This window comes from Coloeus monedula (genome assembly GCF_965178545.1).
Source record: "Coloeus monedula genome assembly, chromosome: 19".
Classification (NCBI taxonomy): Eukaryota; Metazoa; Chordata; class Aves; order Passeriformes; family Corvidae; genus Coloeus; species Coloeus monedula.
In genome coordinates this window covers 6153845-6181560 of record NC_138799.1, presented here as the reverse complement: position 1 = coordinate 6181560, position 27716 = coordinate 6153845, and the positions used below count along the sequence as shown (strand labels likewise).

The window sequence follows — 27716 nt, the reverse complement described above, 5'->3', positions numbered from 1 at the left end:
AAGAAGCTGGCAGCACACTGCTGTCCTTCTGGCTTGGAATTTTTGTGATATAAAATATATTGATTGAAACTCAAATCGGGAATGAGGGTGTTTGCTGACCTTGTTCTGGTGACAGAAAAGTCATTTCAGGGTAAGACTGTGCCTTGAGCTTTTACAGGGACCTGTTGTCCTGGGCATAGGATCAAGGGAGTTTCTCCTCCAGTAAGGACTGCAACACAGGTAGTAGTTGCCATTTAAAAATGAGGCTTTTAAAAGGAAAAAAAAAAGGAAAATTGCAATTAAAAGAAGCAAACTCATAATGCATAAGTTGGTTAAATGAGCAGAACTGTAAATATAGACAATAATTTACAGGCTTTTGTCTTGAAATATTAGTGCTGCTATAAGGAGCCAAGCATGTGACTTAAAATGATGAACCAGACTGAAAATGAGACAGATTAAATTGACATTATATATTTCTTAGCTGTGTACCAACTAGCCAAACAAATGCTATGAATTCCATCCTTTATGATGGAAGCTACATAAAAATTGTATAATTACTGCAGTGACTCACCTAGTTAAATGGAACTCCTATATGGACAAATTGATTTCAATGCAAGATTAATGGCCTTTTACTGCTGGTTTACTTGCCTGCCAAAGACCAAACTACGTTGTTGCTAAGCATCATTAATGGATTACAATAGGGGTTCTGCATAATTCCTACAGTGTATCTTCAAACAGCGTGTTTAGTTTGGCACTAGCCTAGCACTTGTTAGCCCTACTAACACACAGGTCGGGGCGCCTCACACGCGTGAGGGAGGTTAATGCAATCCTAGGAACTCTTTCAAAAGCTCACAGGTTTTCTTGTGGATGACTTCGCGGAGCTTGCGCACGCGCCGGATGCTGGAGGTGCCCACAAAGCTGTCTGGTTGTAGGACGGCCATGCCGTTGTGGACATCCCCCATGATGATGAGCTGGCCATCCACTGTGGTCATGTTGGGACATGGGCAGCTCCAGTCCATGTTCAAAAGCGTGATTTCTAGTGGCTCCTTCCCCAGGAATTTTAATCCCATTTTTTCATCCTTGAGAATCTCCTCCACTGTCACCAGGGCGTGTCCTGAGTCTTGGTCTTCGGTCAGCTCCGTGATGCGCCCCAGGATGACGAAGTCGCTTTTGCAGAAGCTGGTCACCAGCTTTTGGCGGGGTTTGCAGGCCTTGCAGTGCATGTTCTTGGGGAAGGGGCACATCTCCTCGCAGGCCTCCCGGCTCTCAAAGTTATTCTCGTTGCCTCCACACCCGCCATAGATGAAGGACTGGCACTGCTTTGTCAAGCTATTGTAGGCCCACCTGGGCTCATAGGCCTTGCAATGGCCTTGGAGGGCTGGCAGGTTGCAGATGTTGATGGGGCCGTTCATGCACGTTAGCATGCAGCTCTCGTAGGTCTCAAAGTGGTTGAGGTTGCTGTTGCAGTTCCCATAGATGAAAGTAAAGCAGTTGTTTTTCTTGGCATCATAGTACCACCTGGTCTGCTCTTCCCCGCAGTCTTCACTGTCTGGCTGCTTCAGGCACTCATCGGTTGGAAAATGTGTTTTGTTCTGGGAAGTTTCCTTGGATGTGGGCTCTCCTCTGATGACTGACAGAGGGAAATCCGCCCGGAGGAGGCCACCACTGTTCTGGGCGGTGCAGGTGTAGATTCCCGCGTCCTGCAGCTGCGTGTTATAGATGACCAGCTGGGCGATGTTGGTGACCACGACATTCCCTCTGACATGGTTTGGCTTCATGATAACTTTGTCCTTGCCATCAACCTGCTTCTCCCACGTGATTTCTGGCTTGGGTCTGCCTGTGACATCGCAGAGGAAGCTGACGGTCTCTCCCACATAGACGGACTGATGGACGGGGTTGTTCACCAAGGCTGGCGGCAGGATATCAACGACCGTTGTCTCGGAGTAGGCGGTGGTAGGGCGAGCTGTTGTTTCTGGGGGGATAGGGCTGGTGTTTGGCCAGGTGAGATGGTACCTACAGGTGACCACGTTCAGTGTGATGCCTTTGATGCAGGCCTCTGCATCCATGTAGCACTTGTTGTAGTAGGTGAGCCCGTCGGAGGCACAGGTGAAGCTCGGCTCCTTCTCACACCTGTCCTTGCACTTGCAGACGGGCTGCCCGTCCCAGATGTCGCACTCTGAGCCTTGCTGGATGCACATGAAGCGGTCACAGGTGGCCTCTTTGGGCATCCCCACAGGCCCCTTTTTCCCCTTGATGTCCATGTACCGAGCGGCCACACAGCTCTTGGTTCCACAGACATTGGGGCAGCACTTCTCAAAGGTCTCGCACTCCTGTGGGGAAGGAAAATAACCTGATCATTACTGGGAACTGAGTAAAGGTCTTTTTGGAGACTCAGCAAGCAGAGAGCCCAGAAACTCAGCTCTGCCACAGAAAGTCGTGGTCTGAAACTCAGTGTCCCCACTGTCAGTGAGTAGAAACATTCCCTCAGCATCTCCCAGGGGGTTCTGAAGTGCTTCAGGAGAAGACCCTTGGGAAGGAAAATGTAATTCTATTTCTTAAACACAAACCTCATCATAAGTCTTTACCCCAGAGTCACATGGACTGCTTGACTACGAACCAACCACCCCCCTTCCACGCTCTCTGAAATGCCTGAGGACAAGCCCTGAGAAACAAGAGCAGATGGAAAGTCTTATCATATGGCTGTAGGCAGTAATCCTTCTTATTTTCCACAGAAGTATGTAAAGTATTATTTGAATTCCCTGAGACTAACAGCCTGCTCTTGGAGGTGAAACTGCCAAGGATTTGTAATTGTTCACATTGTAGAGGAAATAATAGAATATCTCAAAAGTAAGGTAGTTTTTGCTCCAAAAATAATTTTTCTATGGTATTTAGAAAAACAAACCCCAAACAGCTCATTATGGCTTCTCTGTCCTATTTTAGTCCTATTTTCAAATGCAGCATCGCTCTTCTAGTGATTTATTACACCCCGCCTCGGCTACAGTCAGCTCTAAATTGTGGTTAATTTTAGCAGAATTTTCATCTTCTGGGCAGAAAAGGTATTTGATACGTGTGATCAGGGCTGCTGGGTGGTTATGGATTACTTCAAGGGACCAGGAACACTGATACCATGTGCCCAACAGGGCACACTTCCACCGTGTGTTAAACCTCTACAAGCCCCCTAAAATCCATCAGCTTTCTCCACAAGTGAGAACAAAATGATTTTTAAGCTACCAAGCTAAATAGCTTCCCCTGAGTCCAGTATCCTTTCCTTATTGGGAAAAAGATGACCTAATACCAAAACTCTTTCCCCATTTCCAGCTACACATTACTAGGTTTCAGAAGCAAAGCTAGAAACCAGGATGGGGGAGGTTTTCAGCTGGGGTTAAGGAGTGTGGCTTGGCAGAGTCCTTGGCTGCCTGCAGTACGCTCACTCCATCCAAGGTCCCGGGACTCTGTGCTGCCACAAGGCAAAAGGGACTATTTGTAGCCAGTGGCTTTTGGCTTTCAGGTTTTGACCAGTAAATTATTAAAACATCATCATCTGCTGCTGCTGCTGCTGGGGTTTTGAAAGTGTTTCAGTGTTCATTGCTGCACCTGGTAGTTGGAACAGAGGTGGCTTATTTGGGAATGGCAAAAGTAAAAAGAGCACCTTCATTTCCTAACACATGGGATCCATCTGAGTAAATGTCTTTGTTTACTTACGGCCAGAAATTTTGTCTGTTTTTCTCCCCTTTTTAGCATTGCAGAAACAACCTGGCTACAGAGCACAAACCCAAACACTTTTTTCAGCACAGTAAATGCTCCTATGCTCCTGTCAGCCACGTTTGGGCTACAGAAGCTTTGTCATGGGACATGATGTAAGACGCAGGACAAACAGGTATTTTCAGATACCAGCTTGAGCTGGCAGTGCTGACAGGTTGAAAAATTAATTTTAGGGTTGTAAGCTAAACACATTTTGAGCTGGGAGCATCCCACAGAACATCTGCCTGGTCCTTTTCGCCATGCCCTGTTCTGCACCCCAAGCAAGCTTTGTGCTTCAAATGCAGCAAAGGCTGATGATTTACATACTAAATTAAACTATTTCATACAGGATTCCTCCCAGGAATATAAAACACTGATGATGGCCACCACCAACAAAGAACATGATATGGATTGGCCCCAGGGCATGCTGAGTTCTGGAGTATCAAATTCAGACGTTTCTTTTGACATGAAGACAAGGAAAAGGATCAAACAGAGCAAACAGAGCAAAAGTGACAGCTGGCACACACCTCCCCTCTTAACCGATAACTCATCAAACCTTTCTACGTTATATAGGTCACGGGTCAACTCAATACATCCACTGTCTGCATGGGGTCCTGCCCAGTGCCAGCGCCCTTCCAGCTGGGACAGAAGGCTCCCACCAAGCCCCCCAACAGCTCCAGCAGAGCCCATGATGCAGAGACACAAAAATGTGCATCACTCACCAGGTCGGCGTCACACTCCCTCTTGCAAGTGCTCTGTGCGTCGACCCACAGGTTGGGGTTCATGTCATTGGGGCATATCCCAGCGTGGGAGTACCGGATTGGAGGTAGGGCTCTCCCTTTCAGAGAGACCTCCAGAAGCAAGAGGACACTGCTCTTCCCCAGCAAGATCCACATCCACCGAGAGAACAGCACCAACAACATCTCAGAACTTCTCCAGGGCAGTAGCAGTGTCCGAGCTGGAAGTAGTTCTTGTTTGCTTGGGGTTGGTTTTTTTTTTTTTTGGGGGTAAGCCTTAAGTTGTTGAGGAACCCAGATGCACCTGACTTCGGTAAAAACTTCAGCAAGCTCCTCTGCTGCCTCTGTTGATAGTGCAGTTTGGTCTGGACCTCATTGGATTAAAGGTCCTCGGAAGTCACCCCCTTATTTTAAGAGAAACGCTACTTGTGCGAGCAGAGTTAGCTCTATTTATACCCTGCCTCTGTTAACAAGTCAGAAAAAGTAAACTTGATTTCTTTGACAGGCACACGCTTCCTATGTCCTGGTGGCAGTCAGACAGATTTGTTGCAAGAAAAAAAAGCTGGAAAGAGTTCAAAAGGCTGGAACTGGCATGGTGGGACCCCTGCATGTTTCTGAATGCAGGGAGGCCTTCTTAACCCCTTTAGACCTAAAGTACTTCCCTATGCTAAGAATGGCATTTACTTCTGAAAGGGGACTTGTCTAAGTAACACGGACCCGCAGTCAGGGGATTTCCCCTCGGCAAGGGGCTACACAATCACTTGCTAAAAGGAACAAATAATAGGATTGAAGCAATTAAAGCCAGAATATCGTATTTTAACAAAGGAAGTAGGGAAGAAATAACTTATTTAAATTTAGGATCAACAAAGCAGAATGTCTTCGTAACTTCTCTCAGGGCTCCTCCGGGCTTTTTTCTTCTCTTTGGTGGGGAGATTTCCATGATGCTGGGTTTAATGTTACCCTCCAGTCCCACCAGGAAGATGTTAAAAGTGTCCCTGAATTCCTCCACATTTCCTGACAGCCAGATCCCATTGTACAGTGCATTGCTGATCCCTTTAACAGCAACAACAAAAAAATAGTAGAAGTTCAACTCTATGGAAACCTGCATAAAGGAATGTACAGCATTTTTGCATTGGGGGGTGGGAGGGAAACTCAGTCAAGCCGAGTTCCTCATTCCCTGATTATTACAGCAAGGGGCTGATCCTGCTCCTGCTGAACACATGCCAAAATCCAGAGATGAGTGGCAGAAGTCTGAGTTGCTCAGCACCTTCCAGGATTAGGGCCTCTGGGCTGAGTTCTGGGCTAGCTTGGGTGAACCCTCCATGTTGCTAAGAGCCTCCTGGGAGGATCAGGTAAGTGTGAATCCCACATGGAGGTTCTGCAGGGCTGGATCAACAACGCTGTGCCTGGGCAGGAGGGAAGGGTGTGCATCCACCCTGTGCCCAGCACTGAGAGCTGCAAAGCCAGGCAGAGTCAGCCCTTACTTTTTTCCATCGGGCTTATAAATTCAGGGTTGTTTTTCATGGCTGAGTTTGGACCTAATTCTCCCCTGAGTGATGATGGCTGCCAACCAGTACAACCAGCAGTGAATTGGGTCACCATGGGGCTCCTGCTCGTCCCCTGGGGCCAGGCAGCAGAGCACAGTGACCTGCTGGTGTTTCCTGCGATCGCCTCCGGGAAAAAGGGAGGGCAACCTGGAGCCGACCTGCCCTGGGCTGTGGCATTTCTGTTGCAACCCAGGCTTATAAAAGGGGCTGTTGCAGCTCTGATTTGTGTGCCTGCATTAACCATATGCATAGTATTTGAATTTCATGGGATGTGCAAAGCGAAGTTGTCCAAATTAGCTATTTATAAGGAGCAAAGTCAACTGCCAGGCAGCAGTTTGCATTTGATTTATTCACTCTGAAACTTTAGAAACCTGCATGACACTTGTACAAAGTGCGGCTGTGTGCTAAATGTTTTATTCAGTACTTGTTTACAAAGACAAACGCAGCACCCTGTGATGCCTAAAAAAGCCAACCAAAAATGACACATTCCGAAGAAGTACTTAAAATTCTTACAGCTCTATTAACAACAAAATTGCATGTATTAGTGGTTCTGTTGACTAAACAAAGGCACTTTCTATTGTAAAACTGACTACAGATAAACTTTGGAACCAGCTGTATGTGGGTCTTGAGGAGTGCAGGTATCCTGGGTGCTGGGGAAGCTGCCTTGATGACCTCAACAGCCACTGCACATGCAGGAGTTTTCCCTCAATCCATGGCATTGCCACAGAGTAGCCATGGATGTGATTTTCCCCTGCCAGCTTTAATCTTTTATGGCCATTTTACCCCCTTACCTCCTGGATCTTGCAGCCTCCATCTCTTCTCCTGCTGCCAGACAGCCACATCCTTGCTAAGTTTTGGTGAGTGAGAGACACACTCATGTGGGCCACCATAGGTGGAACTCTGTTCCAACCAGGAAAAAAACCCCCACTATCTTATTTGTAACTGTCTCTGACCAGGGATCCCTTGCCCACAGGCACATTTCAGCTGTGGGGGAGCAGAGTGGGGCTCTGAAAAATCAGACACTGGTTTGCATCAGACAGACAGAGCAGCCTTCTGCTTTGCTATGTCCTCCTTCATCCACAGAGATATTCTCCAGGGACAGGTAAGTCCCACTGCAGCTTTCTGCTTTCAGCTCTGAGGTATCATGTTCCCGGATCAGCCCCTGGGCCACTTGAGCTCAGCCAGGAGAGAGGAAAACATTGCCATAAATCTCCCTGTGAATGTGGGCAGGCAGCTCCAGAGGGCAAGGAGGCAATGAGGGCTCCATACAGCCCTAGACAGCTGCCCTGTCCCTGCCAGGACATCCCAGAGATGCTGTTACCCAGCCTGAGGAGCACATCCAGGAGGGAACCCACTATAAAGGCTGCCCCACGTTGGCTCGGGGACAGTGGGGACCCTGATTATCCCAGCACGGACAGCCAAGCTCTGACTAATGCACTCACCATCTCCTGGGTTTCATTGAGGGCTGTTTGCTTGCCTGGTTTAAGTTAATTTAACTCCACTGACTTCAGTGGATCTGACTGGACACTCCAGAACACCATCAGTTAATGCCAATTGTGAACTGGGGTCTCTGTCAAGGTTCCCAGGCCCAGTTTTTCTGTTCCTCCTTGTGGATAAAGGACTGTGCATTTTTTCTTTAATATAAACAATAAAGTAATCCCCATTCTCCATTGCTATGAAAAAATCCATTATGAAAGCTGATTTTATGGCTTATCTTATCTCAGCCATGTCAGATACTGATGTGCTAAAGATCTTCCCAAAAGAGATCAAGTCTTAGAAGCAACCCTACTACTACCCCACAATCCCGCTTTCTGATGAAGATACTGGAATGAGTCTGCGGGATGGGGAACTGGGGTGAACTTCTCTGGATCTCAGATGGACAAACCTGAGCCTGGATGGCACAAAGCAACATCCTGGGTCTGCTCCTAGCAGTGGAGACATTGGTTTGTGACCAGCCCTAGTCCTGAAAAGGCCTCCTAGGATGCCCAAGGTCCTGGTTAGGGTTGTTGATCTAGAACTGGCTTAACTGTTGTTGGGTTTTTTGCAAATTATAATTTCTTTGCCCTTTTTCCTGCCCTCCTCTTCTGTGCCAAGTGTTGACCCAGTGTGTGGTGTGACACCTTTTAACTGAGGAGAGAAATGGGATTCTCTGGTGTGCAGAAAAGTATAAATGAATTTGCGTATTTTTACTTAAGCCACTGTTAAAGGAGCAGCAAACTGTTGATCATATTTACTAGGCCAGCAGTCCTCATCTGGAGTTACTCAGCGGAGGGTGGATTGATTTGCTGGTTTTATTGTGGAAGGCTCTTGGCAGGAACCGTCACCCTGTGATGTTAAAACTCCAACTCCCATTGATCTCTTCCTCAGCACAGGGGCCCTTCCAGCCCCAGCCTCTCGTGCTCCCTGGGCCCGCTGCCAGTGGCAGCCGGGTTTGCCAACACAAACACGAGCCACCCCCTCTCCAGACAGGCTGTGACTCATCGCTGCTGTGGCACTCTGCTGCCTGAGGCATCGAGACCCTACCCAAGGGCTCCTGGCTGGAGCGGGGGTGCCATGGGTGCTCCCAGCACCTGCTGCAGATCAGTGGTGGGGTGAAGGTTGGATGCTCTGCCTCTGAGAGTAGCACAAATCAAAGATTCTGTCTGGTCCTTGAGGCCGCCTTCCTCCTCCTCTCACAGGACAGCTGGTGTTGGCAGGGCCTGGTGCCAACTCCCTGCACTGCCCACAGCAGCAATCAGCCCCTTCTTCCAAACAGGATGCCCAAACCTGCCCTGCCCACAGGGACCCTCATGCAGGCAGCTCCAAGGACAAGCTCTTCTTCAGCCCCACCATCATCATGCACCCTCTGTAGGTGGCTCCTTCTCCATGCACAGCTGAAAATGTGATGCCTGAACAGAAAAGTACTCTACAAAAACCTGTTTCATTTAGACAGTAACAACGTTCCAGGCTGTATGTAAAGCTTATTGCACTTAAAGCTGACAGCCAGACATTTGAGAGGGAACGTCACTGCCAGATCACTTTTGGAGCACAGCTGCCAACTGCTTGTCTCAAGCAGGACCATTGCTTCCATACTCACAGAGAAATACAGATAATGCTTTGGGACCTCAGCTTTATCTTACTTTGTACTGCAAAGAGTCAAACCTTCCCCTTTGAGCGATATCCTGAACCTCGGCAGGACCTGCTCAGGAGATGGCTGGCGATCCCTGCTCAGGAGATGGCCGGGGATCCCAGCTCAGATGCCTTTCCACAGCCCTCAGAGGACCACACATCTCCTGCTGGCTGGACGGTTGGCTGAGCAAGGAGGAATTTTGGCAGCATGAGATGCACCTGAACATCAAAGCACAGGCAAAGGCTGCTGTGCTGGCCCCATGCTTTGGGAGCACATGTACACGGGCCAGGCAGATTTGGGCTGAAGGTGTACAATGGGAACAGCCTGCCTGGGTCCTATTTTGGCTCTCTTCATGTGCATAATTAGCAGCAGAGGCATATTTCAGTTTTCCCCAAGTTAAGATAGAAATCTCCCTGTAAGCACCCAGAACTAACAAGTGCTGGTTTTGACTTCTGAAATAACATATGTGAGCAGATCCCAGAGTGCAGGGAAGGCTCAGGGGGCACATTTGGCATGGAGATTGCTCACTGAAAGGAGCTGCTGTTGATGTGCACACTGCCTCACGTGCAGCTGCTCGGTAAGCAGGAGTTAATGTGGTTAGACAGAAGGGCTCAGTTTGGGGAGGAAAATCAATAATGTCAGGGAGTTTATTACAGGGTTATGGGCCACCTGCTAGAACCCAGCATTAGGTCTGCATTGCACTGTGTTTCGGGGAGAGCTGATGGCACTGCACTCAGACAGGGCTAGTGCCAGAATTATTATTTTATGCCTCGGCAGATGGCTTCTGCTCAGGGGTTTTATCTTTGAGTGCAGACATACGACTAATCATCATTTGCTTTCTCTTTCTCTGCTAACGTAAGCTGGGCAGGAAGCAATTGCCAGTTTGATGATGGTTCATTATTGTTTGGTTTATTCTGTCTGAAACAGCACAGCAAGAGGCACCAAGGGTACAAAGGAAGATAATCAACACGTTATCAGTGAGATATGGGGAAAAGCTGAGCTCAGAAGCTTGTCTTTCACCAGCCTATCTCTTTCTGTCTCTGTTTCAGAGACAAAGCCTAACATATCCCATAGATAATACGGAGAGGCCATGTTGGTATCTTTGGATTGTCAAGATTGCAAAGATGAAATGTTGGGAATGGGTTCATCCTACCTTAGAGCAGGAGGATCTAAATTACTTCCTAAAGTCCCTTCCAGTTCTGTTCTCTGTCACTGTCAATGCTGAGCAAGACCTGTTCCATCAATTAAGCTTTGAGTTAGGGAGATCTGAGGTCTGTAATGCAACCTGGAATGCCAAGAAACAGAAATCACAGCCACGGTGGCATCAATGCAGGGCCACTTTCCGTGTTAGACCCTCTCAGCTACCTGGTGTACAGGCTGGGCCGGGTCCTGTCACCTGCTGAGCGTGGCAAATACAGACACCATGGACACACAGCTGCAGCACAGAGCCTGGAGCACCTTGTTTTGTTGCAGGTTTTAGGAATTCATAGTTTTACGACAAGCTTGAATAACAGCACTTTAGGGAACTGGTGCCAAACCTGTGGTGTGCAAATGGAGATGTTCCCATGGCTTCCAGCACTGCTGTGGCTGTGTGAGCCATAGCATAAAATCCTCAGGATTGAACTGGTATATTTATTGTTGTTTTTTATAACTTTCAGTTGTTCTGGTTGGTTCCAGCTCAGTCTGAATCAAAGCTTAGAATAAAAGTGAGGTGCAGGCCTGGCACATGCTCAGGCTGAGTGCTCAGCACCTTTCACCAGAGCCAGTGGAGTTTCTCCAGGAACGTAAGTTAATTTAGTTCCCTGTGTAGAACTAATAAATATTACTGAACCCATTGCACAGATTCACTTCAGTCTGAAAATGACCCTAATTTAACCTCCCTTATTTACTTTTAGGAATTTAAAGCTGGGAGGAAATCACTTGCTGAGTATCACACAGCAGCAGCCACAAAAGGTTGGAGTCCCAAGACCCTGCTTCCAACCCCAAGGGCACAATTTCCTTCTAAAAAAGCAGGTTCAGTATAGAAAAGTCACATTGCTTTTGTTTGTGATGTGATTCAATTTATATAAACAGTAAGGTTTTAACCTGCTGTACTAATTTAACTTAATCCCAAGCCTTAATTCCCTGTGATTTCAGCATGAAGGAACCATCTCTCTGTCCCTTGGGACTGATCTTTTTTTAGAAAGGTTATGAACCTTTTAGTGGAGGAAAGTTTGTGAGGTGAGATTAAACTGCTGCAGATTTGCATGATTTTGGGCTCCACTGTGAGACTCTACCAAACCACTGAATCTGTGGAAGTTTGGAACCCTCACTGTGGCTGGGAGCCTCTCCAGGAGATGCAGAGCAGCTCCAAGCAACTGGGCTTTTCATCAGGCAACGAGTGTTGGCTTCTCCAGACAACCTGGAAGTTCCAGAGCTCCTCCGAGGGTTTGGTATCCACAACTTCACTATAAACAAGCTAATTTCCACAAAATGGAACTATTTCCATTTATGCAGATACCATGAAATCCTTTTAGCATCAATTCTGTCTTCCTGGAATTTAAATCTAAATTAGGACAAAACTCCTTTTTAACGGAAGAGTTATTGCCCTGGTTTGGCTTTGCTGGCCGCTAGCAGCCCTGGCTGTCACACAGCACATCCGCTGCCCGCGCCCAGAGGGAGACCTCTGCCAGGAGCAGTCCCTGCCTTCTAAGTTGGGCGCATTAAGAGTCTTTCCAAGAGGTGAACTATTTTGGTTTAGTTCTCCCTGTGTGTCACCAGATGCAAGGCATCACACACTCTGCACTGGTTGGGCCCAGACAGCGGCCAACAGGAGTTAGAGCAGCTCTTCAGGGCTACTGATGCCCTTCCTGGAAGTGCCCAAAGGAGCTGAAGTGCAGTTTTGGTCTGTAACAGTGCTCCTCTCCTGGCATTCATTCAGCAGCACATCTGAACACAGGCTGGAGGTGGAAGTGATGTCTGCAAACCAGTGATGACCCACTTCCATTGATCCTTTGAGCAGCTAGCCCATCCTTCCTGCCCTGGCAATGGGATGTTTGTCTGCATTTAACAGCTTTTTTTTCCACTGTTGCTCTTTCTGATTCCAGCCAATTCAACACACATTCTTATTGTGATCTTTTATTTTTCGCAGAGTCCACCTGCAGCCCACAGCATAGCAGGGTCTGCTGAGATGCAGCACTTTCCTTCCATGGCAGTTTTGGAGATAACGGGTCCGATCGTAGGTAACATTTAAGAGATTCACATGGTTTAATCGTTACAGTTTCCCTGTGCCTTTAGGGCAAACACGTTGGGCTCAGCGCTCCGTCTCACCAATTGCTGGGATTGTGTTTAATGACAGACACAGCAGACGGTCTTTGAGCTGGAGGGTACAAAGGAACCGGAGCATCATTAGCGGTGAGTGTTTCAAACGCTCTATAATGGCCTGATTTTTCTCCAGTTGAAGTCGATGTAAATATTCTGCTGACTTCAAAGGGGAGCGGGGTGAAGTTACGGCCAAGTACTCTTGGAAATCCCACCCAGTGCTTGATTTTTCTTGACCTGAACGTCAGTTCAGTCAGCTCTCCTTCCACAAAGGAGCTTTCAGGAGTCCTGGAAAAGCCGCCGGAGCGCTTTTAGTCTTGGGTTCACATGGTAGCAGCATGTGAATTGTGGCAAATCTAGAGAACGATTCAGCCCTCCCAAGTCCTGACTCCACTTCTGCAGATGTCTGGCTGGCATCGCTCTTGCTCTCTCCTCACTGACTGTGGGGGAGTTTAGGGCGATGGGATTCCCACGGAGGCACCTCAGTTTGGTGGGGTGAACTCCTGCAGTGGGGCAGCAGAATGTGGGGTACTCTCACAAGACCTTTGGCTTTGCTGTGCATCAGCCAGGAGAACAAGCTGGTCAAAATGCCTGAAAAATCTTTACATTGTGGCGTGAGCTGTGGCTTTATCTCTCTTCCCAGCACAGAGAAAATCGTCATGAATTATTTTTCTCCTTTTATTTTTTCCCCCCGGGGGGGGGGGGGAGAGGTGTATGTGTGTGTTTTTTCTTTCATAATTTTACACGTTTTCTTCTGTGCTTCTGTAACACCATACTTTAAAGGCTCTATGAGAGTGGAAAATCAGACTTTTCTATACATTTCCAAATATTTCCATTAACTAATTTCCTTTTGAAGTCAATCAGATTTGTCAGTTTGGAACTGTTATCTCCACAGGAACCATTCCCATCTTTGCCACTGACTTTGTGAGCCCAGACCATTTGCTCTCTGCACTACAGCTTCCACCTCCCTGAAGGAGACTATAAAGCTCACAAGTGGGTCAAGTGACATCAGTTTATCTTTGAAATCCCAACTTCTTGCCATTCCCACAGAGCCGTGTGTGAGTGTGAGGTGTGATTTGCTGCAATCTCAAAACTGTTGGGAAAAAATGGTGAATGCAAAAATTTTATCTCCAGCCATTTGTTCACATCTCTTCAGCTGCAGTTTAAGCACAGCCCTTTCACACACACATACACACACACACACAGAGATGGTTTTTTTTTTAAACTTTGCCATGGCCAGAAAACTAATAGTGTAACCGTTTCAGGACATATATTTGTACTTTCTCAGCTCCTTTTTGATTTGTCTGAGGAATCTGGTGTACCCATGGCCACAAAAAAAAACCAGGTTAGTGCACAGTAGAGGCTTTCATGGCCACTAATCTTGATGACAAAATTATTCGAACAAACACTTCTTGTGTCACCAATATATATTATGTAAAACCTTGTGACTTTGATTATGTGTCTATAATACAGATTAGTCTGTTTGGGTGTTTGGTGCTGACCTCCAATAAGCTCCTAAAGTATTAGCAAGAATTTGCAAGTGACAGGCAGGCAGAGGTGCTGTTCTGCCTAATCCCATTCTCAAAACTCTGGCTATATATGTCTGAACAGTTTCTGCTGCTTTCCCTGAGGCACCAACCAGGTTCTTTCTTCTCAGCCCCCTCCCAGCCACCTTTGTCCTTCTTTCCACTGCTGTAATGTGTCACAAATGTTGGAAGATTTCACTAACCTTGTGGACTAGAGCCAGGGAAACAGCGAGAACAAATTTAGAATAGGAGGCAGAGAATGTACCAGCTGGGAGGTGATGCTGTTAATCTCCATGGAGACCTCTTTAGTTACAGCTTTGCTAATTACTCTGATGAATTGTATAGAGGTTGAAAGCCTGGCCAAGTCAATAGAGAGTTCCAAATTGACTGGCCGTGTCTTGGGCCCACGAGGGATACACAGGGCACAGCCCCTCGGGCTAACCAGTTATGATTTGCACTGGGGGCTTTCTCCTTGATGGCCAAAACACAGCCTAAGGAGAATCCAAACACCTTGCTCTGATCTTCTGCACAAGGCCAGGTTCTTCTAAAGAAAAGAGCTCTGGAGAAATAAATGTAGATCTCATCTTAGCAACACAATTTTTTTCTCAGGCACGCAAGTGAACCATCTCTGTCATCCTGTGAACTTCCCACAAGAGTCAGCTCCTGCAGGAGATGAACTGGGACAAGATCCACAGAAGCCTTTTGACTCAAAATGCGTAGACAGGACATGCTGCTATGCAGGATTCAGGCCCTTATCCCCAGGATGAACATGTTTCATGGATTAGTAGAGCAAAGGGAGGGACTACAGACACGGGCAGAGAGGAATGCAGCCACAAGTCTGGAGAAAAAGCAAAAGCAGTCCCTTGTCTGCACAGTTTTCTGGGTTAGAATGTCTCTGAGCTCAGAGGGGGACTGGGCTGACACCTGGGGATCCTGCCACCACCCCAACATGAGCAACAACCATCCTCAGGGGGAGAAGTCTGAATCCACAGCACTGCAGCTCAGGGTTGTCATTACTTGAAGCCAAACTGGCTTTAGACACTAATCCACTGAACAATTTCCAGTTGTTATCAAAACCTATTGGACTTCTTAACCACGAGTCCCTGAGCTGATGTACCACATCCCTCAGGTTCCAGCTCTGTGACTTGTTTGTTCAGAAATTATTTATTTGTTCTACAAATAGAAACAATGTTAAATTAACAACAGGAAAAAAAATATCAGCTGTACATCATGCCTGATTTCTAAAGGGATTTGGCTGCCTGAGCAGATCTTTCCCTTGCATATCACCATTCCCCCAAATATCAGTGCCATTTTCCAACCTCTTCCTGTCAAATTTCACTCCATGCTGCAGGCATGTGCAGCTGTGTGCATGAGTGTGTGCTCACACCTGCTAAAATGTCCCTCTTTAGATGCTCAGCTCCCCTTGATCCCCTGCAGGATGCTCAGCAGGGCTGAAAATCCATGAGATAGCTGGTTGCATTGTAATTCAGGGATGCTCCAGGGTGCTAAAACCTGTCCTGAATCCCAGTCCTCTGTACCACTATAAGCAGAGCAATTCCTGCCGGGTGATTTAGTGAAAAAGCTGTCATTTAATGGGCAAAAAATATTCTGGAGTTCACTGGAAGGATTTTTTTATCTCATTAAAAACAGAGGAACTTGAGTAGAGCCCTATCCACCCTGACTGAGGTGCTCATCTTGCCTGGCAGTAGGCAGCTGGAAATTTTTTGGTTCAAAGCTTGTTCCCTTTGGATCCTTTGGCAGAGAGTAGAACACAAGGGGCACCTCCAGAGGATGATTTGGCTGTACTATTTTAGACCCTTGCCCTGGGAGGAGATGAATCTGTGCTGCATGTTTCCCCCCATGGACATGAAGTGAGTCTTGGGTGACACAGGCCCAGACCTGGTAACATGGAGGTTTGAATTCAACTTAATTCACCTACAGACTCTCACAGGGAGCTTCCATGGGGTCAGCACAAAAACTGGTATAGCATAAACTGCTTCTCCCATGTGACTTTGACTTCCTCCTTTGAAATTGTCTCCTCTGCCTTCAAACTCTCATTGAAAGGCCCAAAGTGAGCAGCACAGATGAGTTTAAATCTAAGTGAATACTGGGCTTGACTTTTAATTCCATCTTTATTCTCCACCAGTCCTTCCATTTCCCTGAGCCTTAATCCCATCACAGCTTTAAATTTGTGTGTGTGCATTAAGTATCATATTTAAGATTTTTGACTATCCCTAAATCTTATTTCTAACAAGTCCACAACTGCAGTATTGGTTTAAATTGCCAGAAACATTATTTTGGTGGGTTGGGTGGGGACTGAGTGTTTCAAATATGATTGTACAGCTGTCAGTATCACTGTGTAACTGGGAATTAAGCCTTTAAAAAGATGTTTAATCATAACTTTCAGTGACTGAGAAGTTGGTTTAATGGAGTTACTTGGGGAATGAAACCTGAAATGCAGAGAGAATAAAAAACTTCATAAGCCTTAAAAAAAACCAGGAGCAAATAGCAAACAGACAGACCATGGTTTCTCCAAAAAAGGAGAAAAGAACCAATCCAGAGGATCAGGCACAGTCAGAAGCTTGCATAAAGACATATTAACACTTAACCAACAAAATCTGGAAAACTTGCTGTGGGGACAAAGACTGGCCCAAGCCTCCCCTGTGGTTGCTCCAAAGCTGTGACAGCGAGGTGCTGGCTCTGCCAGCGATGCCATGGGCTCAGGGCTGTGCCCAGGGCTGGTGAACAGAGAGCACTGAGCACCTGTAAATCAAACAAAGAAAACAAAACATCACCGACCTGTGCTCCACACACACAGGCTCAGAACTCAGCGTGTTCCCACCGAAGGCCAAGGGCATTTAACATTTGGGAAGCAAAGTGGCTGCTCTAGCCATGAGCACCGTGTGTGATTCCCAGCAGCTTCCAAAGGCGACGGCCAGCGCTCAGCCGGCATCCAGATCCTGCAGGCCCTGCTGCTCTTGGCAGGGAGGCGTGTGCATGTGTGCCCTGCACAGGTACAGGCACAAACCCAGCTGCTGTGTGGGAAAGGAGCAGGGAAAGGACAAGTTCTCGGCTCTGCTGGGAGCTGGTGAGTGTGACACCAGTGCCAATAAAGGGGCAGGGGACACACGCGTGCGAGGGGGTCTGAGGCTCCACGCGGGGGCACGAGCGTCATGGCGGCGGTGTGGAGGTTTGAGCCAAGGGAAATTGCTGCTAATCCTCTTCCACACAGCCTTCCTTGCAGGAGGAGATCTCATGACTCCAGGGAGAAGTACATTGTGTAACTAAGCAATGGTGAACCCAAGCTCCATTTAACAGGGCTTGGCACAGGCGCAACAGAGTAGGATACTCATCCCAAGAGAGCGTGAGAGAGAGCATCTCAGTGCATCACCCGCCGCCTTCGAGTCCTTAAAAGCCCTGTGTGGCTTTGGGAGAGGAGCTCAAACAGAGGGGGGGAAAAATAAAAAAAAGCCCATAACCCCCCAGGCTGCAGCTTCCTGCACCAGCCTTCCCTGGGCTTGTGTGGAAATGTTGCATAATGTCCCTTTGCACCACACGAAGCTTGGAAATCTGCAGGATCAAAGCTGTATGGAGACACTATGGATGTGCCGAGACAAATTTAAAGGCATTTCACAATTATAACAAGAAGCACAAAGCCGCACTCCGGGCTCCTCTTGCTGTTCCACTGTGACATCTAGTGGCAGTGGCACTGGAGAACGAGGAATTGGTGTTCCTGTTTTTAGGCCTGTCCCTGCACTCACCTCCTGAGTAGCTTTTCCCCATCCCTCTGAGAGTTGTCTTGTATGATATTGGAAAAAGCTCTTTTGCCACTAATCCTATTGGATTTTTATAGATGTAAAAAATTGGGATTTAAAGATTTCACAGTGTGCAAGAGAGCATCCTGCTTCCTGGAATGCATCACTAGGTCTCCACTTGTGTGTGCCTTGTCTTTGTTTTACGGCTTTATGGCACAGACACTGAAAATAGACAAAAGGGATCATGGGTTCAAGAGCGATCATTTAGGATGCTTTTACTGAAAAAGCAAACGAGTTAAAATGAAAATATTCAGGTCACAGCAGTGTGCAGTTGAAGGCTGGTCTTCCAGGTCTCTGAGGTTTGAATTTGCAGTTGTCACCAGGTAAATCTTATTTGCAAACCATTTTCCAAATCCAGTTGTTTCTCATAGAGTTTGTTGAGTCTTTTGGTAGCAGCTGGGCAAAATTTTTGTTCAATCTGTTGCATGGGATCAAAAGCATGTGATTTGGTGTGAAAAACTTGCCACTGAGTCACCGTGTAACCTTTGCCATAGTAGTTAAAAATGTCACTTCTTGCTTGTCCCTCCTGCCTTCATGCATGTGGTTTGCAGGGCTGCTTCTCTCTTAGAGAAACATCCGGCCTGTGGGCCTCTGCCTCTCCTGACCCGATTAAAAGGAAGATGAGCGTTTGTGCTTTGAAGCTTCATTGGTATGGAGAGATATTTAGGAACTGTTTGGATGGTAATGCTGCAGGCATTGTCTTTACCTAATTGCCACAACTGCCAGAGAAGGAACAGCAGAGCACAGCAACAGCAACCCAAGTCCTAAATTAAATGGTAGGTTAAAAATAATGTCACTAATAAGAAAACTAAGCCATAAAAGAGAGGCAATGAAATAAAAATATAGCTTAGTGAAAATTTCTCCTTGGTGGCAGACACTGATGTCAAAACAGAAAGCCTGGAGTGAAATGAGCTCCCCAACACACGCCACAGTGATTTAATGAAGAGTGTGAGCAACACACTGGAGAGGGAAGGGCTGGGAACAGCGGGTGCCAGGGCTGGAAGTGTCTGGGGAAACCCGTGGTGGGTTTCACTCCCAACCCATGGATTTTACCCATCCTTGCAGTCCTTTCCCAGCCCATGGCAGCCTCACAGCTAGAGGGCAGGAAACAGGCTGCTGGTTAAAAACATCCCGAAAAGGGCAAGGCCACTGTGATGGATGAAGGGTTGGACTCAAAGACCTTGGAGGTCTTTTCCAACCTGAATAATTCTATGATGTGCCTTTGCCAGGCAGGCAGTTTTTACCTGCAGCTTTTCCCCTCTTCCCAGGAGCTGTGTCCCCTGAAACCCCCACAGAGGGCTCAGGATGTCAGGTGAGGGTGGGATGAACCCGTCAGAAGAAACACTCCAGTCTTGGATTTTCACCCTGCCCCCATCTCAGTGCCTGGGGTCGGGGGTGGCACAGAATCACTGGGGTCGGAAGGGACCTCTGGAGATCACCCAGTCCAACCCCCTGCAAGGCAGAGTCACCGGGAGCAGGGGACACAGGAACACATCCAGGTGGGTTTGGAACACCTCCAGAGACGGAGACTCCACAGCCTCCCTGGGCAGCTGTTCCAGAGCTCTATCGCCCTTAATGTAACGGAGTTCTTCCTAGTGTTGAGGGGGAACCGTTTGTGTTTTAGTTTATGGTCATTGCCCCTCGTCCTGTCGCTGGGCACCAATGAAAAGAGTGTGACACCATCCTCTGACACTCCTTGGATATATTTAAATGCACTGATGAGATCTCCTCTCAGTCTTCTCCAGACCAAACAGGCCCAGCTCTCGCAGTGTCTCTGCATCAGAGAGATGCTCCAGACCCCTCATCATCTTTGTGGCCTTCGCTGGACGCTCTCCAGCAGCTCCCTGTTTTTCCTGTGCTGAGGAGCCCAGAACCGGACAGAGAACTCCAGGTAGGGGCCGTACCCCGCCCGGGGCAGCGCCAGCGCTGTCCGCCCGCCCCAGGCTCAAGATGGCGGCGGACGTGAGGGCCGCAACGAGGCCCCGGGGCGGGCAGGGCCCGGCTCCGCCGCGCTGAGGCCGCCCGGCTCCTCCCGACGGGCTCCGGAGCGGCGGGGAGGGGCCGCAGCTGGGCCGAGGGGGGGCCCTGCCCGGCGACCGTGGCCCCGGCCATGAGCGGCGCGGCGGAGGCGCGGGAGCTGGAGGAGCGGCTGCGGGAGGCGGCGGCCCTGGGGGACGTGGCGGAGGTGCGGCGGCTGCTGGGCGCGGGGGCGGACATCGACTCCCGCAACGAGATCAACGGCTGGTGAGGGGCGGCGGCGCCGCGCGGGGTCCCGGCGCTGCGGGGGACGCGGGGCGGGCCGGGGTCGCTGCGGAGCCCGGCTCTTTCCGCCGCTGCCTTTCTCTGAGGCGGTGTTCGGGGTGGTTGGGCCCGGGGCTCCCCCCCCGACCCACCATCAGGCGCGGGGTTGAGGGAGCTGGTTCGGGGACGGAGCTCTTGTCTTTCTTAGTTTTCCCATTTACAAAAACGGAGAAGCTAATCTCGGGAGGCTCGGAGATTTACTGCTAAAGAGGATCACGATAAAAACAGGTCGCCCTCCTTCCACCTGTCACAGTGTGTTTGCTCAAGGTCCTCGTCCAGTCGCTTGTGTGGGACAGCAGTGAGAGCCACTCTGCAAGGCAAAGGAGGGCCCTGCCCTGCACAATTTACACATTCAGAACTTTTAAAAAGTGCCTCAGTGAAGGAAACTTTATTCCCAGTTATCACTTTATGCATAACTCGGGTGAAGCAGACGGGGCTGGTGAGGAGGAGCCAGAACGAGGAATCCCAACCCTTCTGCTTCCTTCCCGCAGGACCTGCCTGCACTGGGCCTGTAAGCGGAACCATGCCCAAGTGGTGTCCTGCCTGCTGGAGGCTGGCGCAGACAAGCAAATCCTCACTGCTAAGGGAGAGCTGGCGGCACAGCTAACATCGAAACCAGACATCCGCAAGATTTTGGGAGGTACCCTTCTCATCTTCAAAGTTATCTAGAATTCTTGGTCTAAACACTAAAGTGGTTTTAGTGCTTTTATCTGAGGCAGTAATTGGCAAAACCTTGGCTAGGACCATTGTATCTCACTAGATAGCTCTGATTTATAACTGGAATTCATATTTGGGCAAATAGACGTGCAGATTTGGGGTAGAAAGGCCTTGTGTTCTAAGCTGTGTCACCAAGAAGTGGAAGAGCTATGTGGTTTGGGAAGTGTGCTGCTGCACTCTTGTTTGCTGTCATTAAGCTAAAGCTGGCATGCAGGCTGCAAATGAGGGCTTTCACAATTGTACAGTTTGCTGTGGTCTGACCATGATCAATATTACAAATCCCCTCAAAACAACTCTTACCACTCAGGAAGTTACAGCCTTCTGAGCACCTTGTTATAGTGTGACTTGCCAGTATGATTAATTTTTGCCCTGTAATTCTGCCATCTTACACTTTTCATATGCACAGCAAACCCAGTTAGATGTTTGTGACACTCCTGAACACAGCAAGCGCCATCAGCATCTAGGTACTGTGCTCCAGATTAAAATTCTTAAGTGCTTTACCTCTGGAAATGTGCTGTCTTCTGCTAATTTGGGCAAGGTGCTCATCTCTTGGGCTTAGTTTCTGGCAAACGACTCACCTGTTTTTAACATCTAAATTGTCAAGCACGTGTGGATGAACTCTGCTCACAGCTCTCTTATTTTTCTGTTAAGCTTTCATGTGTTTCCTGGGGAATAAACACATCACTTACCTTCTTTCCTAGTTTTTATTCTGGGAGTGTGGTATCATTGAGCAAATCTTTCTGAACTGCTTTGACATCACTATTTACGTTCTGTAATATTCAGTCAGGCAGGAATGTCACTTACTGCAGTGCTTTTATGCAAGAGAAGAGCTTGTTTGGGTATTACAGCAAGTAGTCACTTGCCTGAAGAAGTATTGGGTTGAATTTGCTGGCCTGGGTCATAATAAACTCTTTACAGCAGTGCTATTAAAAGCATTTAAATATGAGATTGAGTAAAAGACTCCTGGTCATCCAATTCATTTGAATGGGCTGGAATAACACTGCTAGAAATGATGTGTCTTTCAAAGGTTATTTTTTTCCCCCACTTTTGTTTTTAAAAAACAGAATATACTGAAGATGTTGATAGGTTTTCTTTCACTTTACACCTACTGGCCTCCAAGTGTTACATGCTTGTTGTGCACAGTGTCATTCTTTGATGACCTTGAAATGTGGTGTAGTGTCAAGACACAATAGGAAAACGAACTATATTCAAAATGAGAAAGATCTATCCAATAACATGATGGTTTGTTTTCTCTCTCCATCCCCTACCCCTCATTTTTGAACATCATCAATAGAGGAAGAAACTGAATGTCAAGGAGTGAAGGATTTAAATTTGCCCGTTGTTGCGAACTACTTGAACCCACCATTCCCTTACGTTTACACCGAAGAAAGCATTCCAGGCAGCTTGGCAGAATCCCAGAATGAAAGTGCTTCCATCTCTTCTGCTTCCCAGAGTGAAACCAGCCCTTGTCCATCAGCAACTCAGGCCGAAAGCATCTGCACGCCCACGTCGTGCAGCAGTGATGAAGCTTTCCCGGCACCGGATGCTGCGGCCAGGCCACCCCCCGTGCCCACTGTCACTGCAGCCTCAGCGTGTGCCACCCCAGGGGTGCCCAACGGCCCCGTGTGCCCCCCGGCCATGCCCCCCAGTCTGGGGCTCTGCTCCCCGGGAGAGTCCAGCCAGGCCATGCCTTTGCAGCCCGACACCTCCCCCAGTGGCTCCGCACCTGCCTTCCAGCCCTTCTTCTTCACTGGAACATTCCCGTATAACGTGCAAGGTAAAGAGGTGCCGTGTCTCATCCTTCTGTTACAGTTACTGGGTGAACAATGAAGTTAAGTAATAATTCCACTTCAGACTCTAGTAGAAGAGAGGCAGAGATGTTGAATGCTGTTGCCAAAAGTGCCCTGAACTTTCTCCTGCTCAGTTAAGTAAAATGTCTGTTATACTGTATTTTAACCATGGTAATACTTTGCAAAACAATGGGAAAGATCAGTCCATGTAACATGAAAAATTAAATTTTGCACTGGATTCACATCAAATGCAGATCTGGTAGTTTGGTAACAACTCGACTTTGTGACTGGATGGATCAGTTTCAACAGTGTTAACATGGTTCTCCTGTGTATTTTTGCTGCAAGCTTCTGTTAACTGCACAGTATTTCTCAGTGAGATCACAGGGATTGTATTAGAAAACCTGAATTCAGAAGATAATGGTAAATACTGTAATGCTAGGTTTGGGTTGGTTGTCTTTTTTGTTGTTAACCTTTTGTTTCTCTGTCAGAACTTGTGCTCAAGGTCAGAGTCCAGAACCTGAGAGACAGTGACTTCATTGAGATTGAACTGGACAGACAAGAACTGACCTATCAAGATCTGCTCAGAGTGAGCTGCTGTGAACTGGGTGTTAATCCAGAGCAAGTAGAGAAGATCAGAAAGCTACCCAATACACTTGTAAGAAAGGTAAGAATAGAAACCAGAGATTAACTTGACTTTGCACTTTGCAGACATCAGAGAAGGTATTTTTGTAAAGATTGGCAAAATGCCACCTTTGTTAAATAAAATCTAACTTAAGATGACAGATTCAGAGGGATGTTGGACTTCTCTTAAAACTCATCGTAACTTTAAAAAAAATATTCTTGTCAAAATAAGCAGAGTATTTCTGCTCCTAAAACATATGGAACTATTACAGCTTGACTTTTTAAAAATGTATCAGAAACAGTGCATTAGGATGCTTTTAACATAATTGCCAAGTACTGCTTCACTGTTTGCCTAAAAAGAACGAACAGTAAGAGGAAAAGATCTCCACAAATTGGCATATGAATAATTTAAAGATATGCTGTTAACAGATGAACCTGCTCTTCTGTTTCAAAAATATACATTCTGGAGGTCTGCAAATGAAAGTGATCACAACTCTTGGTTAAGTGACATGCACAAATACAGCCAAATGATAATGAGATTCAAGAAGAAGAAAAAGGTTGAGGAAAAAAACCAAACAAGCAAACCTGCTACACCTTTAATGAGTATATGCTGATAGGATTTCTTTTTTCATTATTTTTTGCTATTATTGGGTGTGATGTCCCTGGAATTTTAGTTTTTACTTCCTATAGTTATTTTATAAATAATAACAAGCAACTATGTCAGGAGTAATGTGTTATTCTGTCTGTTTCTTACAAGGACAAGGATGTTGCCAGACTCCAGGACTTCCAAGAGCTGGAGCTGGTCCTTGTGAGAAGTGACAGCTCTCCTTTCCGGAATGCTGGGGCTGCACTGATGGAGCGGCCGTGCTACAACAGCAGAGCATCCAAGCTGACCTACTGACCCTGGGAGCTGCCTCTGCAGTGGGAACACCCGGCAGTGACACGTGCTGCCGTTGGAAGGCAGAGAGTTAAGTGTGTGTAAAACCTTAAGTTATTGTTAGGGTTACTATTTTAACTAATAGTTTATATTTTATATTTAATATCCCGTTTGCTTTTATTTTTTTACTTGATACTGTATTCAGCCAAGGGATACCTCATTTGTCTAGTAAAATCACATACTTCCAATGAATTTCAAGGAAGTTTATTGGTTGTATTTGGCAGCAGGGGGCATTGAAAGACATAACTGTGGATATGAAAATTATGTTAAGTACACCCACTCTGACCAAGTAAGACTCACGGGAAGGTTCAGGAAAATTGTGTGTCTCTGTGTGTATATATGTATTTTAAACTTCCTCATTAAATTAAATGAAAGAGACACACAATGAATAGTTGCTCTCTAAAAATATAAATGTGCAAGTCCTTAATCTCTTGCCCCTCAGAAACACTCACAAAGATGTGTTGTATAGAGATACTTAATGCTCACAAGCAGCAGGAAAAACCCTTTTACTGGGCTGAAAATAAGTGGAATAGGCATGTCCATATTTAAATATTTATTTCCCCTGTGAGAATACTGTACTTCCACCAAAAAATGCAAGTCTCTCTTAAATGTTCCTTAATTAAGTCCCAATCGAGTTAAAGTGCCCTTTCAAGAGAAAGTCCTTGTTTCAGGAGATGGGATGGGGATCCCCAATCTGTGTCCGTGGTTTTATTTACTTTCTGACCAGTGAGAGCGTGTGCATTACTCACACCAGGTGTCAGTACTGTGAAGACAGGAAAGCTCTTTGTGGTACTCCCTCGTACACCAGTTCCAGGGGGGGTGGTGGTTGATGCCGTGTGAGGAGCAGCACAGCAGTGTCCTCATGGGAGATCACAGGGAAGGAACACAGCATGCGTTCATGAGCCACTACATGGGAAACGCACCACGAGCGAGTAACGAACTCGGAACTTTTCATCATGCACAGTCTACTGTCACTGTAGCATTGTTTTAGTCAGGTGAGTACTGAAAAGGGCTGAATGCCTCTTGGTGCTTTCAACTTTTTTTTTCCCCTCTTCTTTGTGGGGAGTGAAAAAAACCCCAACTCTAGTTAAGCTACAGACTGTTTAACTTTCATTTAAGCAAGTCAGTAATGAAAAAAATGCACCTGTGGGTTAAAGTATTAAAGTCACAGCATTGCTGGAGTATAAACAGCCTGAAGCTCTTCCTAATAACATGGCAGCCTGCAAAGCTACACTTCTGGAGGCTGTTTTCTTTTTTACCAAAAAATATGATGCTGACCTTTGCACCAAAAACCTTAATTGGGTCGTGAGGCAGGTGGAGGGGTGAGGGACTTGCTTTTTCTGCATGAGCTGCTTTTTCTCCCCTCCCTTCCCCCTGCCCCAAATTGTATTGATTTTCCTTCCATCTCTGCTTTATGAAGCTGCTCTAGAGCAGTTTCTGCACAGCTGGTGCTGTGTTTGTTGATGATCTGGGCTGCAGTGTTGACAGTCGAACTATAAATAGTACAGCACCACCATGTTCTGGTAGAAGTAGCATGGCTGCCACCCTCCCTCTGTCCTGCTTTACCTTGGAAGACTCCCCCAAGCTGCTGCATGCCAGAAGAACTCAGAAACACCTTTTTTGCCAGCAGAGGAGATGCTTGACTCTGGGCTCAGGATTTCACCAAGTTAATGTTAGGCTTAAAATTCTTGCCTACTGCAGTCAAAATAATTATCATCCTTTCGCCCCTGTTCCATACACATCACCTCAACCCAGCTAACTTCCCATTCTCAATCCTGGTTTTTCTCCAGCCAGGAGCTGAGCTACTTTAAGGCCAGCTTCAACTCCTGGGAAGCTCAAGACTGTGACACAGTATGAAGTAAAACTTCTTAACTAAGGTTCCTGCTTTGTTTTTCTTGTAGGACAGGAAAGAAGGTTTTATTTTAACAATTGTGTATTTATCTTTACAGCACAGCTTGGAGGCTAGCTCAGATTATGTGCAATAACTGTCTGAAAAACAGTAGTGGTTAAATGGCTCAAAATTAATAAGTGTATCTAATTCTTTCCAGCTCCTTTATTTAGGTAATAAATTATTTAGGAAATAAATTTAGGAAGTCAGTGTAAGGACCATCTCCACTAATTACAGAACATTCTGCTATAGGGCAGCTGGTTTAAAAAGCTTTATTTGCTCTAGTTTCCACCAATAATAACTGTTAATGTATTAATACAAACTCTACTTATAATCTGACTGTAATAACAGTAAATCTATGCATTCAGAGAAATATTTTTGTATGTTTTATGCAGTTTGATAAACTCTAAGGCACACTAGTTACATTAACTGGTTTTTGTTGGGCTTTTTCTTTGAACAATAAACTGATGGAATGACAACTGAGATTAAGTTTACAAAACTTACTGTTCTTCCAAGGACGACTTTTGTTTGCACTACAAACTTGTACTGAACTGACATTGCTACTCTTCACTTATATTAAAGTATCAGTTGTTTCAAGTACCTCTATCTCTTCCTTTTTCAGGGTGGGGAGTAGGAGGCTGTGAGGGGGATCACTCTAGAGTGGACAAGACACTTAAAATTTTAATGCAACTTTGAAAAATCGTAATAGGCCAGTACCTTTTTAATACCTAATAAAAGACTGTCAGCTGCCAAAACCAGTATGGAGAAAGCATGTAAGAGATGCTTACTGCAATTGACTACTTGCCTTTTGCCTAGCATTCCTAGAAAAATCTGGGATGGTGTTTATCCTGGGCTTGAGCTCTGAAGATACTTCTCTCACACATGAATCTCTGTGGAGATGTTCGTACAGTCACAGCTGGAGGTAGTTGCTAGAAAGGCACCATGTTTCCTATGCTCTGCAAAACAGAATTTTCCTTCATCTTCAAAGCATTAAAGACCCCCTATGAGACATGTCAGAATCTGAATCCCAGGCTAATCTACAAGGTACGTCATTTTATCATTTTTACTTTTGCAAAGTAACGGGAAATGCAATTCCTGTACCAAATACATGCAGTGGAAGGTGCAAGACAAACATTTTCACTGCTGAAAGAAGTGACATATCCAGGCAGAGGCTGAGTCCAATCTCCCAAGTTTCAAAAGGAAGAGGTGTTCATCCAATGTCTGCAATTGGAACTTAGCTATAATTTCACTTGCTCCCACTTTATTTTTCCCTAAAAACACCACCACACTCACTCTCCATCCCCTGTGCCCCTGCACATGTGTCTGCTTTAGATCAATAAAAGCCAAAAAAGGAACATGGCTGTAGTATCACCAGCCAGCACTACTGACCAGCGGGACCAAGGTGCAGATTCCTCCTGCGTGCACTTCCACACGCAGGCCACACAGATCAGCACAACAGTGTGCTGGCCACGTCTGACTTCGGCTGCATGTACAGTCAAAGCCTGAATCCTAATGGAAAAGATAATGCTCTTTTTAAAGAATGTAAATTCATTGCCTTACAGCCACAGCACTGACTAGTACACACTGCAGTTCTTTTCCAACAAGAACCACTCCTGCTTGCACTACAGCTTCACAGGGAAGCATGAAGCACATCTCCCTGCCCACTTGTCTGTTCTGACCAACTGCACAGGGTCGTTAATCAATATCC

At 46.7% G+C, this 27716-nt stretch overlaps 2 protein-coding genes across 5 annotated transcripts; one reads left to right on the top strand and one right to left on the bottom strand.

The window, feature by feature from the left end:
• Nucleotides 1-797: 797 nt before the first annotated feature.
• WFIKKN2 (WAP, follistatin/kazal, immunoglobulin, kunitz and netrin domain containing 2) lies at nucleotides 798-4643 on the bottom strand (the record flags this gene model as incomplete). Its single annotated transcript, XM_082294296.1, has 2 exons — nucleotides 798-2309; nucleotides 4443-4643. 2 exons carry the CDS (start codon nucleotides 4641-4643, stop codon nucleotides 798-800), a joined length of 1713 nt encoding a protein of 570 aa, XP_082150422.1.
• A 15081-nt stretch (nucleotides 4644-19724) lies between these two features.
• Nucleotides 19725-26605, top strand: LOC309580098 (ankyrin repeat domain-containing protein 40-like). Of its 4 annotated transcripts, none has more exons than XR_014226949.1 (6): nucleotides 19725-19998; nucleotides 20547-20695; nucleotides 22067-22549; nucleotides 23051-23226; nucleotides 23941-24150; nucleotides 24875-26605. XR_014226949.1 is itself a non-coding variant. In XM_082293845.1 (5 exons), the coding sequence occupies exons 1-5, from the start codon at nucleotides 19865-19867 to the stop codon at nucleotides 24082-24084; spliced, it is 1014 nt and encodes a 337-aa protein (XP_082149971.1). In that variant the 5' UTR covers nucleotides 19725-19864; the 3' UTR covers nucleotides 24085-26605. The 4 variants fall into 4 exon arrangements, 2 of the variants coding, with proteins under 2 accessions (XP_082149971.1, XP_082149970.1); XR_014226950.1 differs by having other exon boundaries at nucleotides 23941-24157; XM_082293845.1 differs by having other exon boundaries at nucleotides 23123-23226; nucleotides 23941-26605.
• The last annotated feature ends 1111 nt before the right edge of the window (nucleotides 26606-27716 follow it).